The sequence below is a fragment of the Colobus angolensis genome, unplaced genomic scaffold (genome assembly GCF_000951035.1).
Source record: "Colobus angolensis palliatus isolate OR3802 unplaced genomic scaffold, Cang.pa_1.0 Scaffold163, whole genome shotgun sequence".
NCBI lineage: Eukaryota > Metazoa > Chordata > Mammalia > Primates > Cercopithecidae > Colobus > Colobus angolensis.
In genome coordinates, this window is record NW_012114744.1 from 2103838 (window position 1) to 2120803 (window position 16966).

At 39.4% G+C, this 16966-nt stretch overlaps 1 protein-coding gene across 1 annotated transcript in view; it reads left to right on the plus strand.

Moving 5' to 3' along the window:
* Positions 1 to 16966, plus strand: part of MET (MET proto-oncogene, receptor tyrosine kinase) — a 117501-nt gene that overhangs the window by 47309 nt on the left and 53226 nt on the right. Inside the window, exon 4 of the mRNA XM_011937370.1 lies at positions 5984 to 6175. Coding sequence (XP_011792760.1) covers positions 5984 to 6175 — 192 coding nt within the window. The remainder of the gene's footprint in view (positions 1 to 5983; positions 6176 to 16966) is intronic.

Genomic DNA, 16966 nt, shown 5'->3' on the forward strand with positions numbered 1-16966 from the left:
TAGAGTGTGCTTACACAACGAACATCATAGAGTGTGCTTACACAACGAACATCATAGAGTGTGCTTACACAACGAACATCATAGAGTGTGCTTATGCAACCCTAGGTGATATAGCCTACTACACACCTAGACTGTATGGTGTGGCCTTTTGCCCCTAGGTCACAAACCTGTGCAGCATGTTACTCTGCTGAATACTGTAGGCAATTGTAACACAATGCTAAGTATTTGTGTATCTAAATATATCTAAAGATATAAGTATGTCTTTATAAATACACAAATATATCTTTAAATATACTAGTATATATTTATAGATATAAATATATAAATATATCTATAGATGTACTAGTATACATATTTATAGACTAGAAAAGGCACATTACAAATATGATATTATTAGCAGGGTGTGGTAGCTCATGCCTGTAATCCCAGCACTTTGGGAGGCTAAGGTGGGAGAATTACTTGAGCCCTGGAGTTTGAGGTCACAGTGAGCTACGATCACATCACTGCGCTCCAGTGTGGGAGACAGAGGGAGACCCTGTCTCTCAAAAAAAACTTAAACAAAAAAATAGAATCTTATGGGACCACCATAATATATTCAGTCTATCATTGATTGAAATGTCATTATGCAACACATAACTATATATATGCATATGTATATGCACACACACACTATATATACATACACACGCATATACATATGTGTTGTGTGTGAATATAATATAATATAATATAATACAAATACTCATATCTCTACCACCAGGCTCAAAAAGGGAATATTACCTGTGAAGTACCCTGAATATCCCATCCTAGCAATATTCCTCCCCCTCCTGGAAAAGTGGGTAAATAATAATTGTAAGTCGTGTGTTTGTCTTTCCTTTGCCTGTAGTTGCGCTACACATGTGTGTGCCCAGAGAATATTCTTTATTGGATGCATGGGGTTTCCTTCTTGTCTCAGAGATCTCAAGCTTTATAGTATCTTCCTGCAGCTTTATAGTGTCCACCTTATTCTTTGTCACTATTTCCCTTTCCCAGCCAATAAAGCACATGTACCTCTCACATTCAAATGAACTCGTAAACAGAGATTTTAGAAAAGAGTTGGCTCACCTCAGGTTCACCTGAGCAAGGAATGGGTGTCGGTGACTGTGGAAAGTGGAGCACCGCTGCCAAAGCAGTGCAAGGACCCAGTAAATGGGAGGGTCTTGACTCGGGATAGCCACTCTAACATTCATTGGAAGTCCTAGATGGTCGCCTTGCCTTACACCTTAATGGAGAAAAGGCTAAAAAGATACATCAAGGCAGATTTGAAAGCTGTACTAAGGAGCTTGGAATTTTCCTGCAGGCTTTTGGGAAGCAACTGAAGCTTTGAAGAAGGGAACGACAGCCTGAGACTGCTTCAAGGCAGAAGAGATAGGAGACCAGAAGGCCAGTGAGGAAGCACCTAGGCTGGGCCAGGAGTGCAGGTGTGGCTGGAAGGGCTGCCCAGAAGCAGCACTGTGGACGGAGCTGAGCAGGACTTAGTGACTGGTTAGATATAGAAAATGCCAGAGAAAGAGGAGGTGGTGATGACTGAAATTTCAGAGTTACCTAAATGCAAGCACGGTATGTTCATAACCAAAATAGGTAACAAGGAGAGCTAGGTTTGAGAGCCAAGCTGATTAGTATGGAATGCTAGTGGTTATCTCTGCTGTTATCCAGAAAATAAAGATTAATTTCAGCCTTAAAATCAGGGACTTAAATGAGATGATCTCGAAAGCGCTTTCCATTTTTGTAATTGTGCAATCCCCAGAACATTCCCCAGAATAATTAGCAGAAGCAAAAGAATTTCAGGAGTTTGAACATCAGAGAGAGCTGTTTTCTGATGCCTGCTCCAATGGGAACTGGGCACTGTGACTGAGCCCTCGGCTCTCGGAGTCTCCTCCTTCTTGAAACTAAGTGTGATAAAGCCTCACAGGGCTGCTGTGGGTCTTATTGTACATGAAAATGCCCACCTCAGTGCCTGGCACATTCTGGGTGCAGGAAAAAGTTTGATTTCCTCCCTCCCTTCCTTCCTTCCTTCCTTTTTCCTCCCTTTGTTACCATGGGAGAGAGTCCGGCTGGTTCCCTCCTGGTGCTGATGTGAAACCTGCTTTTTAGACTCTTCTGCAGTTCCCCGAAGCAGCTATTGTCCCAAAGAACTGCTTTCTGCCAGCGATGCTCAGTTTTACCCTAAGACATGAGAACACCTGGCTTTGAGGGAAGCACAGGTAGCATGGAGACCCCTGGCAGCAAATGTGTAGTTGTTCTTCCAGCTAGGCCCCAGTCCCACCCTAAATGCCACATCCAGGCACTGTGTGTACAGTGCTGAGATGAAGCAACCCCATCTTTTCCACACAAATGAGCAGCAAACATACTTGCTGATTATCTTTGAGGGCTGTAGTGAATCAGACTGAGATTTACTCATATTTGCACAAGGCTTTACATCTGAGGTACTGAAAGCTTAATCCAAGCCTTCCCTGTTAGTTGAAGTCCTACTGTTAGAGCTTAAAGACAGGGTGCAGCTCTGTAAGCCAGTCCCTGATGCCTTGATCCCAATCATTGAGTTTATCAGGATTCTCCATAGGAAGAGACAAGGAGCACCTCTCCTGCAGGGAATGCTGGAGTGTTACTTTTTCCTAGAAGCTAGTGCCTCAACACCTCTTCTGCAGATCTCAGCTATGGAGAAAATGAAAAAGAAAAATGTTGGAGTCCCCTGGCTTATGAAATTTGAATGCCTCTTGAACCTATCATGTTTATTTTTTAGCTCTAAATAAGACAAGATCAAGAAGTTATGCAGATTCTATTCCAACATTGTGCAATGTCTCTATATTTACCAATTTTATTTGGTGGGTGGGGCAATAGAGACATAATTTAATCCTATTAGTTGTTGAGGAGATACTATTTAGAGATCTTACTAATTCCTGTCATGAAGGAGAAGACTTGAAGTGTGCAATATAAATATTGCATTAACCCTAATACAGAGTTCTACATTTGTGTCTTACATGTGTGCAAACAGGTGCACAGAGGCTAAAGTTCTGGTTGTATTGCTCTCCATTTACAAAAGATCAGTGAGTTCCTGCAAGCTTGCAGATTCTCTGAGGAGACCCTTAGTGGTCATCTCCTCTTCATTCTTCTGCTGGCCCCATTCAGCAAGACCAACCACAAAGCAAACTGAATAGGCAAATGGGCTTTATCTCTGGTGACTTTGCAGATGCACTAATTTTTCAGCAGCTGTCATTAAATGCCTACTGTGTGCTAGACATAATACAAGGCCTTGGCACTAAAAGATGATAAGACAATGCCTGTGCTCTTGTTGATAGAAGGTGGCTAGTTTATGGTCAAAGCCTTTCATTCACACCCACCAATTTTTTTTTATATCCCAGTGGATCCGTTATATCTCTGGCAGCGCCACATGCCAGGTCAAGTTTGAGGCTTTGAAGTTCCCAGGATGTCACCTAGACTTAGAGATGAAGAAACACTAACAAAAAAGAAACAAGACAACCACAAAAACCTGACCCTGAAGAGCTGCCACTTCTATAATGGAATAGTTCAAATGGCCTTAGATTTAAAATTGGTCTTTGCTCCTTTAAGGAGATTCCCTGAGCTCTGGCTATCTCTGCAAAATGGATGATTGATCACCAATAGAAACTTAATTATCAATTAATCGGTTGCTATTGAATTGCTGGTACATCTCAGTTATCTGCTACTCTTCAGAGTAATCCATAGTACTTTAGTGAAGAAATGCTTCCAATTAAACAGGGAAATAGCACTTACTAATATATCAAAGCAAATGTCTAGACCTAAAACATTTTCATTAATTATAAGAGTCAGTGGGTTTAGCATCTCTAAGATTCTATTTGCTAATTTATTGCCACTGAAAGTGAAGAAACAGTTGTTGATATACAAAATAGGGCATTTTAGGTGGTTTTTAATCATAAAAAGTCAGTAGATGTAAAAACTCTGCATTGCATGTGGCAGACATGTGACCTTAAGGAATAAGGTTGCTACACAGAAACTTTTGTTTGTTTGTTCTTAAACAGTAAAATGATTTGAAATATACTTTGATCATTTTGTGATTATTATCATATAGAACAATAATAGAGAATTTCTTACTTCCTAATGATTTTCCTGGACTTATAGTTACATACAAAGATGTAATGAAATTTGCTCTCCTTTTTTTCCAAGGTATACAGCATTTTCCTTAATACCTTCTCCTGTTCCCATCATCTACCCCAGATTTGCCAATTCCCAGCTATCTCCTCAGGACAGTCAAGAGCCAAATACTCCCATTTGTCCCTTACAAACTCTTTTAACTTCCCCAATTTCTGGAAAAAAAAAAGCTTTAATAATATAGTTTTATATCTCTATACTCATCCCCCATCTACTTATAATTGATTAACATGTTCATTCATTCAATTAATATTTACTAAACATCTACTTTGCATGATATTTAATCAACTACTAGCAATACCGTGGTGAACAAGTAGGGTGCCTGCTCGCAGAGAGCTGCTTGGGAGAAGTTTCATATTATCTTATAAATCACACAAGCAAATGTTAAGTTGCAGCTTGTAACTATGTTACAGCTATGCTATGGTGCACAGGTAGACGGTATTATGAGAAGCTATACTAGAAGAAGTATTTGACCTAGATAGTGGGGTCAGGGCAGGCCTCCTGAAGAAATGGTGATAAGCTAAGATCTGAAGGAGATGTAGGAGTTAATAAGGTGAATGGAAGTAGAAGGAGCATTTCAAGCAGGGAAATAGCATCTGCAGAGGCCCTTAATGGAAGAACACGTGACATATTTGGAGAGCTGAAAGAAAGCCTGCTCACTAAAGCACTAAGAACACAGATCTGGAGAAGTTGGGCAGGGGCTGGATGATGGGAAGGGAGCCATACAGGCCATGTTAAAAATGTTGTTCTTTATCCTAAGAGCAATGGGGAAGCATGAGTGTTTTAAATAGAGAGGGATATGGTCAGATGTGTGTTTGAAAAAGAAAATCCTGCTGCAGTGTGAAGAACAGATCATCCTGGCAAGGGTAACAGTGGATGTGGTTTGTCTAGTTAGGGAGCCACTGTAGTAGTCCAGGAAGGAGTGGAGTGGCTAGGATGAAAATCGGGAGGAGGGGCACAATGGAGGTGACTGGATGTGTCTAGCAGGCGTTTAGAAATGAAATTGTTGGGAATTGGTGATGGACTATATATGGGGACAGAGGGAGAGGGAGGAATTGGGGATGACACTTAGAGTTCTGACTCGTGCACCTGGAGGAATGGTGGAGCCATTCACTGAGGTGTGTAGTATCCTAAGATCAGGCAAGGGGAAGATTGTGGTTTCTATAATGGGCGATGGGCGTGTTGTTGAATCTGAGGTCTCCAAGACATGTGAATGGAGATACTGAAGTGATGTTATCTACAAGTGCTGGGCTCTTTGTTTGTTTTGTTTTTATTGCATGGGAGGTCTTCCAGAAAACCTGCTAGACAAATTCTAAAAGAAATATTACACTCATGCTGGGTACTGTTGTGAGAGATTTATATAAACTATCTTGTTTAATAGTTACACAAGCTCTGTAAGGTAAGTACTATTTTTTTAGTTCTCTCTATTTTATATTCCAGTTGAAATTCATCTCATCAGACTTGCCTGCTAGAAGCATTACCTTTGCGACAAGGGCTCAGACATTTAAAAGTTTTGTTTCTCTTATAATAGCAGTAGCTAAGTTCCATCTTTAGGCATGCACGTACTGAACCATGGTGTGAATTGTGATAGTAAGGTTTTAGAGTCTGTAAATAATGTCTTGTGAAATTGGAGCCATTGGGTCACTAGAAATATTTATGCCTATCTGTGGCTGTTGGTCTATTTGCATGATTATCCTTGCCATTCTCCTCCAAGCTCTGAAAAGACACACTGAAAGGTTTCTTTCCAGCTTGTTCACGTCTGGACTCACATTAACTCTATGACCATATTTTATTCCAGACGCTCCTGAGAAATTCATCAGGCTGTGAAGCGCGCCGTGATGAATATCGAGCAGAGTTTACCACAGCTTTGCAGCGCGTTGACTTATTCATGGGTCAGTTCAGCGAAGTCCTGTTAACATCTATATCCACCTTCGTGAAAGGAGACCTCACCATCGCTAATCTTGGGACATCAGAAGGTCGCTTCATGCAGGTAAGTGCTTTCTGAGAGTAGCTGTGCCTGTTCTATCTGGTATTATGCAATTAATTTGCTTTTGTTTTTGTAGTAAGGTATTTGCAAATACCGTAAAGTCCAAATCATAGTAGAAACTGGAACACAGACTGAAAGCCAAACAGTGAAGCCTGGTCCACTTTCTGTTAAATGTGTTGTCTCTTTTTGTTAAGTTCTTGAAGCTTTCAGTTTGAATCTGGTTGCTTTAATTTTCTCATCCGGAATGGTGTGGGGTGTTTTTGGTGTTTTTTTTCCCCCATTCATAATTTCTGTCACATGATTGGAAAATAAAATGAAACAATTAAAGCACTTCTGGGCAATTTTTTTTTTATTTCAAGGGAAGCTACAGATCAAAGGAGAGCTATTGTGTGAACCATGCATCTCCATGAGAAGAAACATTCACATCATTGAGAAATATTGGCAGGAGTTAGGAAGGGACAACATTATCATCAAAACTCCATTGTAACTCAAGATCTCCTGATTCTGTAAAATGATAGGGTTGTACGCAAATAATTTCAACTACAAAAAAAAATCCAGATTTTATTAAGAAATGGTTTTAATGGATAGCAACAGTATTTCCATACAACAAAAGTTTCCATTTCAGCTTACTGTGTTTCCTAGATACAAGAACTATAGCACTTTGCAGAAACTAAAACACTCTCTTGTTGGATTAGTTTTTACTGTTTTGCAGTTATTGGTGCTTTCAACATGAGTTGTTAGTAGATTCTTGATGAGGGAAGAATGACAATAGCATCTATGGAAATCTTGAACTTCTATGAATAGAAATATCTTTTAAAGGGAGATGCTCATTTCATAATTGTCTGATGTAATTAATACCCCCAGCAGACAATAACCTCCAGTAATCAACTGAGAATGAAAAGCTTTTCCTATAACTTGCCTATCTATACATCCTATGTGTGTACTCTTCTACAAAACATTTATTTAATTACCACTCTCTTTATAGCAGCCTGGATATTGATCATTGTCATATTTTAAAAATCTGTAAGCTATGTTTTTCTTGTACTAATGGCATGGTGGAATTTTTTCAAGGTCAAAAACCACGTAAATAGAACCTTCCTAGCCCAAAACTAATCATACAGGTCCTGTTATCTAATTATTCCCCTCCTAGCCCAAAACTAATCATACAGGTCCTGTTATCTAATTATTCCCATAGTAATCTCCCTTCTATTGCTTCACAGTGAACTACACCTTTTCTCCCCCTCTTTCCTCTGTCCATTTCACTGTGCTTATTTACCCAATTCATCCATCTTGACCATTTAATTCTATCCTTAACTTCTCAAACCTGAAGGAGGGATGCCCCGCCCCTCCCACAGAGACATGCGCTCTCATGTATTTGAAATATGGTCACATCTATTATGTGTAAAATGTGTAATATTGTTCTGTGTTTATACATGTTTTTAATTTACGTCGATGGCATTCTATAAAATTGCAAAAATGCAAAGACAGACTAGAGAAGCTGGCATCTATTGATTTCTTAATGTGTTTGTTATGTTGATTTGCCCCCTTTTATCTTTATTCCTGCTTTTTTTTTTCCAAAATCGTCCATTACCTGGCCAATCCGATTTTGTATGAATAAGCTTTTTATCATTACTTTAGCTCTGACTTTTTTTAACATCAAAAGTTCCCTGGTCTATTTCCACATTCTAAAGTTGTGATAAAATTCCTTATTTAAATATGTTGCTTTATTAACTGAGTAAATTCTGCTGCGTGACAGAGTCCATCGCCCGAAGGATATGTCACGCGTCAGTCTCATTATAGAACCGCTGTAGCAAATGTTTTATTCTTGTCTGCCAGCCTTTGTATAAAATAAACGATATTTTGCCCATTAACTATGCACCCAAAACAAAAGGTAAAAATAAATGCTTATTTTATGAAAAGTACTGGTATCACTGATTTTTTAAAAGTGGCTTTTAATTTATCAAATAAGTATCAAGAACTACCTAACTTTGCTTTACTAGATGAATGAAGCAAAGGAAACAGTGACACAGAACCTACCTTTAAGAAATTAAATTTTAACACTTTGGGAGGCAGAGGCGGGCAGATCACGAGGTCAGGAGATCGACACCATCCTAGCTAACATGGTGAAACCCCGTCTCTACTGAAAATACAAAAAAATTAGCCGGGCGTGGTGGCGGGCGCCTGTAGTCCCAGCTACTCCGGAGGCTGAGGCAGGAGAATGGCCTGAACCCGGGAGGCGGAGCTTGCAGTGAGCGGAGATCTCGCCACTGCACTCCAGCCTGGGCGACAGAGCAAGACTCCACCTCAAAAAAAAAGAAAAAAGAAAAAAGAAATTAAATTTTAGTAGGAAAGATAAACATATTTACCTGATAATAATAGTACATATGAACAAAGGGCTATTCGAAACCATAGAGGATCTATTTCTCTGACGCTTGCCTAACAGAATTTCATTCCATTATATTTTATAAAGAAACCTAAAGCATTTGAAGGATCAAACAGTCAACATCACTGAAGTCCAGATATTTACAGTAAATAATAGTGGGGGAGGAGTCAGGAGTGGAGCACGGATATGGTGACCTCCCACTTTAATCTGTCAGAGCAGTGACTTCCTACAAAGTTCTGTAAATGTTTTGACTCCGCCACAGTGCTAAATCTATGGCTAGGTCTAAGTTTCCACAGCTCGTGTTTTAGTAAATACGATGAAGTTTCTGTTACAAAATAGAATGGACATTTTTTTTCCCAAAGACAGCTGCCCTGCACAAAAAGGAACAGAAAAATGATTTTACTTCCTTCCTACCCTGAAGCCTAATGGCAAAGTTGCTTTGCAAATTTTTTTCTCCCAAGAGTTTGCAGCTGTTTCTGTCTTTCCTATTGTGCTTATGTTTAGCTCTGGCTGGGAACACAAGCTACAGCCCCAGCTGTTGGGTGCAAAGTGAATCAGGTATTTCACAGTGGTTATTTGATTAGAAAGAATTATATTGTTTAGCTAACAATATTTTGTGTATGGCAAAGAAGACATTTTTGACATGTCCCAACGTTTAATGATACGTAACTTATCTTGTACAGGTGCAGCTGTATCTGAAAATACTGATGCATCCATATATTTAAGTCTCAATATCTGTAGAGCCATGTCAATGTAGATGAAGATTTAAAAACAATTTTTATTTGCATGATCACTCTCTTGGGATGCTTTGAAGTAAAATAGTAGGGTAAGCAATGTTTGAGATAGTGTAAGTGAACAATGAGAACGTGCCTTCTTACAAACTGGTGAAGGAGATGCAGAACAGAGCCAGACTTGGGAACATTAACACAGTGTACGCAGCTACGTGGGAGAGGGAAGGGGGATTCTCATGAAGATCACAGGACTAATCACAGGGATTGTCCACGTCTCCCTTCTGAGCGCCTCGTCTAATCTACATCCAAAACAATGCTTCCTTGATTTTTTTTTAACAGCACTTGTATAAGGCCTTTAATCTCTAAATGCAAAGCATTGCTATTAAAATATTTGTGCATGACTGTCAGGCCAAGGAGAGTGAGTGGATCCGGGATGCAAGGGGGAGGTGGGGGGCCCTTTCAAGACTTGTTTCAAGTTCAGCTCCACAAATATTCACTGGGCAACTACTGTGTGCACTACACTGTGCCTGCTCCCAGTGGCCACTGCCTGGGCACTCTCACCACTGCTTCTGAGCTCCGTGGTTCCATCCTAGCTCTTCCCGCATGCCCCTTTCCCCTCTCCCAGTTTCTAAATGCTGTTACTGCCCACTCATCACTCCTGTTCTCTTCTGCCTCTTAACTGGACCAATTGGATCTTAAGTAAGAAATCCAAGGAGATAGAGATCACCTAAAAAGATGTCCCATGTTCAAGATCATTACTTATGACCACTATTTAAAGGACTGTGTTAGTAATCAGTGAATCTAAAAATAATTACTCACTTCCAATAAGAAGAATTCGTTTATCTATTGACCTCCTGTCTTCAGATTCCTTCAGTTCCCATGCCCCCATCATGGAATGTCAGTGCTTTCTTTGAGAAGCCTGCAGTATGCATCACGTTTGGAATTACTGCCATTTTAGAGTATATAGATGCAGATCCCCCAATTCGTCAATGTTGTGGACATCTGGCAGAGACACAACTGAAGGAAGCTTCAACTTGAACAATGATTCTCTTTAGGGATTTCTAACTTACCCATCTCTTGTATAAAATGATCAGATAAAAATATTATCTGCCTCTGCCTTTTTTTATGTGTACATCATTAACTTAGTTTTAACCCTAAAGAATGTTAGCTTTGGGTTTTTTTTTATTATTATTATTATTTTTTCACAGAGTCTCGCTCTGTTGCCCAGGCTGGAGTACAGTGGTGCAATCTTGGCTCACTGCAACCTCCACCTCCAGGATTCAAGCAATTCTTATGCCTTGGCCTCCTGAGTAGCTGGGATTACAGGCATGCACCACCATGCCCAGCTAATTTTTGTACTTTCAGTAGAGACGGATTTTTCACCACGTTGGCCAGGGTAGTCTAGAAATCCTGGCCTCAAGTGATCTGCCCACCTTGGCCTCCCAAAGTGCTGGGATTACAGCTATGAGTCACTGTGCCCAGAAGATTTGGTATATTTCTTTAGAGGAAAATACACTCAAGAGTTCTGAAATTTCTTTTGTGTAAGAAAGAACATTTTAGAAATAATAATTTCAGTTGTGTCCATAACTAAAAATCAAGTCCAGTTTATGTTTAGTCTCCCAAAATGAATTGACACATGCCTTGAAAGACAGACTGTGTACATTGTTACATGCATAGAAATTTAAAATATCATAAATATTTGAAATCAGAGGACAAGGCTAAGCTTCCGTTTTGGCTTTTGGTAGCAAGGAGTAACTGAGATTTCTTGCATGGGTGCTTTTGGAAAGAGCAGAGAGACATTTTAAGACATGAAATATATATGATGTATCAGTAGTTTCTTGAACTTTTATTACTTTTTAATTTCAGAAAGAGGTACACCTTGTGTATAAATTAGCTAATTCTGCAATCAACATATTTGAAATACTGATTTGAAAGAATCGGTTATTTTAAAATTTAAACAAATTTCCTAACTTACTTGGTTTTTAGATGTTCAAAATATTTTTTTACAAATGCCTCAATCTGGTATTGACTCATTTTGACTCATCTTAGAAAGTTGAAGCACACACATCTGTATTGTAACAGAGAGGAAAATTGTTTTGCCTTTTGGATGTATCTGGCCTTTAAAATGTCAAGTTGGTATAGAAGGACTTGTACCCATTTACCAAAAAGAACAAAGGGAAGAACAGAGTAAACTTCATTTATTTCACTGTTTGCTACCTGGCACTTTGCCTTACCACTTTCTGAGCTATCAGTACCAATCAGCAATTTCTACTTCTTATTTTTTATTTTTTTCTTTTTCAGAAAACTAGATATTTACCATAATTGAAACAGATAACTCTACTCTTCATATTCTGAATTCTTTTTAAATAAACACTACTTTCTATCACATACTGAAGAAAATAGGAAACCTGAAACAGGAAAGCAGAAAGAGGCATCAGAAATACCTAGAAAATGCAGATTAAACTCTTTTAGGTTAGTCTAGATTCTGAAATATTTAAAAACCTCATGCCTTCATTAAGGCTTAAATAAGCTTCTTATTTCAGTCTTTTTGTATATTAAGGCAACAGATATGCCTTGAGGACCAGAGTCTGTATTCTGTATTGGGAACTCCAGGGTAAATAGATGTCCTCTCTGAATTCATAGGTCACATCCTGCTATAACCTGATCCATTTATGAATAGTGTCATCTTCACTCACATTTTTTTGCTGAGTTTCAATTTCAATAATTGGCCAGTCATGGTGGCTCATGCCTGTAATCCCAACACTTCGGGAGGCAGAGGCCGGAGGATTGCTTGAGGCCAGGAGTTCCAGACCAGCCTAGGCAACATAGTGAGACCCCATCTCTACAAGACATAAAAAAACTTAGGCATGTGTGGTGGTGCATGCCTGTAGTCTTAGCCTTTTGAGAAGCTAAGGCAGGAGGATCGCCTGAGCCCAGGAATTCAAGATTACAGTAAGCTATGATCATATCACTACATTCCAGCCTGAATGACAGAGCAAGACCCTGTCACTTAAAAAAAAAGAAAATCCAATAATTTGCAACATCTTTCATTAAGAATGAAGCTTTCCTTATTCCTCAACAGAAATCCTATATTGTTCTTAAGTTCTAAATTAGAATCAATCTAGACGATATCAAAGCTCCCGTTCAGTTTTCTTAGCCTTAAAATAGAAATGCATATTTTTTGTTCGTGTAAAAGAAAACTTCAATCTTCAAAAGATTGTATGTAGGCTTCTTGGCTACATTTTAATCTATATTTCTGTAAGACTGGATCATTTCCAATCAGATTTACTGTGTTTTGGGGGGGAGTTTTTTGATTTGTTATAGGGATGGGGTTTCCCTTTGTTGCTCAGGCTGGTCTTGAACTCCTGGGCTCAAGCGATCCTGCTGCCTCAGCCTCTCAAAGTGCTGGGATTACCAGTGTGAGCCACCACACCTGGCCCTACTATTATTTGATCCCAGGATAGCTATGCGAAGAAAGGCTGTGTTGCATGTTTTCTAACATGCTTTCCATCCAGTTCAGATGCATTGAAGGCCACTGAGAGTGTCACGTGTGGAACTCATACCAGTAGAGTTGGATATCAGTGCCTGAATGAAAGTAGTACAATGCCAACAAACATTCCAGAGGTTACTCAGATCTCTCCAAGAATATTAAAGGATATGAAATGTTCTTAGTCCAAAGCAACTCTGATTAAACCCTATGTCTTGTTTTACCCTCAACTTCCAGGGGTCTCTCCCTCTCCTTCAAGAGGTCCACTCTCACACACGCTGTTCCAGCCCCACCATGAGCCACCTCCCACACCTCTGCTCTGCACCCACCCATAGGATATACCACCAACCTTTCACTGCCTCTGCCAAGCACAGGCGCCTAGGGAGTGCCTCGTCTCCTGCTCTGACTGCTTTTCCTAAGGAGAAGCCACTTTTGTTCCTTCCACCCCTCCCCTGCCTCCAGCCCCTCCAGGACCCTGCTTCACAGAAGACCAGTCTGACCATGAGGGACTGTTCTTCAGAACACTGACTGGTGTATCAAGCAGGGGATACCCAAGTATTTTCTCGGGCAGGAGGAATGGGAGGAAGGCTGTGAACCCTCTTACCTAATTTAAGAAAGCATTTGGCAGAGAACTATAAACCAAAACCACAATGAAGTACCACTTCACACCCAGTAGAATGGCTAGAATCAAGAAAATGAAAAATAACAGGTATAAGCGAGGATGTCAAGAAATTAGAGACTTCATACACTGCTAGTGGAGATGTAGAATGGAGGAGCCACTATAGAAAATGGCTTGACACTGCCTTAAAGGGTCAAATAGAGTTGCCATAAGACCCAGCAATTCCACTTCTGGGTACCCAAGAGATGTGAAAATATATGTTCACACAAAAAGTTATCAATATTCATAGCAGCATTACTCGCAATGGCCAAAAAGTGGAAAACCCAAAAGTCCATCAAGTGATGAATACATAAAAGGTGGCGTATCCGTATAATGAAATATTATTTTGGTGATAAAAAGGAGCATGAAGAACCTTGAAAACATTATATTAAGGCCAGGCACGGTGGCTCACACCTGTAATCCCAGCACTTTGGAAAGCTGAAGTGAGCAGAGCACTTGAGGTCAGGAGTTCAAGACCAGCCTGGGCAACATGGGGATACCCCGTCTCTGCTAAAAATACAAAAATTAGCTGGGCATGGTGGCCCACGCTTGTAATCCTAGCTACTCAGGAGGTTGAGGCAGGACAATTGCTTAAACCCAGGAGGTGGAGGTTGCAGTGAACTGAGATCGCACCACTGCACTCCAGCCTATGCAGCAGAATGAAACTCCATTTCAAAAAAAAAAAAAAAATTAAAAAAGAAAGAAAGAAAAAGAAAACTTTGTGTTAAGTGAAAGATGCTAGGCACAAAAAGACCACATATTATAGGATTCCATTTATATGAAATATCTAGAATAGGAAAATCTATAGAGATAGGAAGTAGATTAGTGGTAGTCAAGGGCTAAGAGGATATGGGGAGATTGGGAATGACAGCTAAGGGATGTGGGGCTTCTTTTTGAGATAATGAAAGCATTCTACAACCCTGTCTCAAAAAATTAAAAAATTTAAAACTGTTCAATTGTCCACTTTAAAAACAATGGGGGAAGTACACAGAAACCTCATACAAACATGTTAAATTGTATTCATCACTCTTCAAATTTAATTCTATTAATAAAATGGTTTAATTAAAGATAAAACTGTATATGGGAGGTAAGGAGATAGGGCCTTTACATATTTGTGGATATCTCACACAAATTTACTTTGTTCAGGTTTACAAATTTGGGGGCCTAGCCACAACAATTTTATTTGTACATGTATTTCTTCCCCATGTGCTACCTACAAGAGGCTATGTGAGATCAAAACCACAACCATCCAGTAAATTCAGATTCTGCCCTGCCCCAAATGTGTTAGTCCTGTATTTTCAAGGCCATTATAAAGAAAAAATATTTTGTGACCTGAATACTAAAGATTAGTTGTTGAACAGTAGAAACTCAAAAGATAATTGTTGGTCTTCTATTTTGTGCTAATTCTTCTACGATTGCCAGGTTATTTATCATAAGAATTACACCTACATGCCAAATTTAGCTCTGTTCCTAGAAATATCTCCATGACAACCAAAAGGAACTCCTAATTTCTGGTACGCATTGCTTCAAGGGTATTTTGAGAGTTAAAGTGGTTAATCGATTATTTAGAATCCTAGCAATAAGAGAAAGAAAAGAATTAAGGGTAGAAAAACATTTACAACAGTAGGTATCCCTGCAGAGAACGGGCTAATGATCAACTAAAAGGCATTTGCATCTGCGGTACAACCTCTGTGCAAAATTCCAAATGGCATTCTCATTTCCAAGTCACCTCACTTTTCCATGTGCCTTCCTGTCTTCTCATCTTCATCCCATTTTCTATAGCAAACAACACTCATGCTAACTCATGATCAAAAGTAGAGGTTGGTGAAGTGTACTAGTAGCATTTTCTCTATGCCATCAAAAACTATTTAGACGCAGAGACTTTCTCCTTAGGCACACTTAACTTGTGCAGCAAAAATTACTGAAACACAGAGTAACTGGCAAGGCAAATACATTGTGAAATTTGTTTTAGTACTTTTACTCACGAGTGGCTCTTGGGAGCTCAGAGTTGAAGCTTTTTCAATGGTATTTACTCTGGTGCTCCAAAGGCCTAGTAGTTGAGTGTTTAAGAGGTCAAGCACATGGATTCTGGCCTCAGATAAAGCTCTGTGGAAATCTGACTCTTGTACTTTCTAGCTGAAATTCTATGTTGTATTTTTCTTTAAGGAAAATAATAGTACCTACCTTATAGGATTATTGTGAGGAGTAAACAAAATCTCCATTTAAAGCACTTAGCACAATGTGTGACTCAGTTGCCTGTTATGAAAGTACCATATATTTGGTGCTCTTCAGACAAAGCTCTTTAACAGCGGATACACATATCAATCAATCCAAGTCCAGAGATGCAAAGAGCTTCCAAAAAGAAAGAGAAAGGTTAATTCTTTCTGGGAAAGGACTATCTGGAGGGGGTTCAGATATTTCATAAAGTCACAGATGATGACCTAGTAATCAAGAAGGGATTGCTTATTATAGATTCAGGAAATGGTATTAAAGAGAGCAAGAAGGTAGGAGGAAAAAAAGAGCTGTAGGAGGTGACTGTTTTGTAGCTGGTCTAAGTAGAATGGAGGAAACCAGGGAGACAGACACAAAATGCAGATGTCCATTGCAAAGTTCATAGTAATGAATAATCTTCAGTGAAGTGCAAAGCACAGAATGAGATGGAAAACAAAGTCAGGGTGTTAAGACAGACTGGTGTTCTGTGTTGCTTTTGACCTATGTGTGAGGAAAGGAGTTTTTTTGCTTTTGTGTTTTTGTTTTTGTTTCGTGTTTTGTGTTTTGTTTTACCTTTGCAGTTTGAAGTGATTGGCAACAGCCAAAGAAATATAGGGGGTACTGGGAGGGAGGATAGGAAAAATGAGACGTGGTGAGCACCAGAAGGGAGTTAAGATTGCAATATTGGGTGGCCAAAATCTGGATAATTTGAAATAGAAGCTTTGGAAGTCTGACATCTGATATTCTGCTTGTAACCAGCACCCAAAGGGAGGTGGGACTGGTAATTGACTTTCTGTTCACTTTGCCTGCAAAGGTCACCAATACCTACTGGGCCCTAAATTTAGGAAATAACAATAGTTTCCAACCTTTCCCATCCTGACCAAGTGACCCTTGATCCATCACTTAACTTCTGTGCAAATATAACCACCCTTTTTAATGGAGATGTTTTGAAAGCATTGAGTGTTTAGGGTAGAACAAACATTAGAGCACAAATGTCATGATGTTTAACTTTTACGGCTGTATGTACGGCTTGGTTAGTTTCTTTATCAACAATCTACTCTCTGAGAACAAATTGGGTACTTTGAGAATCTTCCCAAATTGCTTCAGGCTACTTGGCTCCTTTATGGTGCTGAAGAAAAGATTCACAATTGTTCCCCAGGACATTTGTATGTTGTATGTGTTTGTTAGAGTACAAAGCAGTTAATTATTCCTGTAATTTTCATTCCCATTATATGAATGAGAAAGCTGAGGTAGAGGTAGTGACTATGTGATCGTAATCACACAGACGCCAATGTTTGTCCCGTGATTTCATACCTACTGCGAG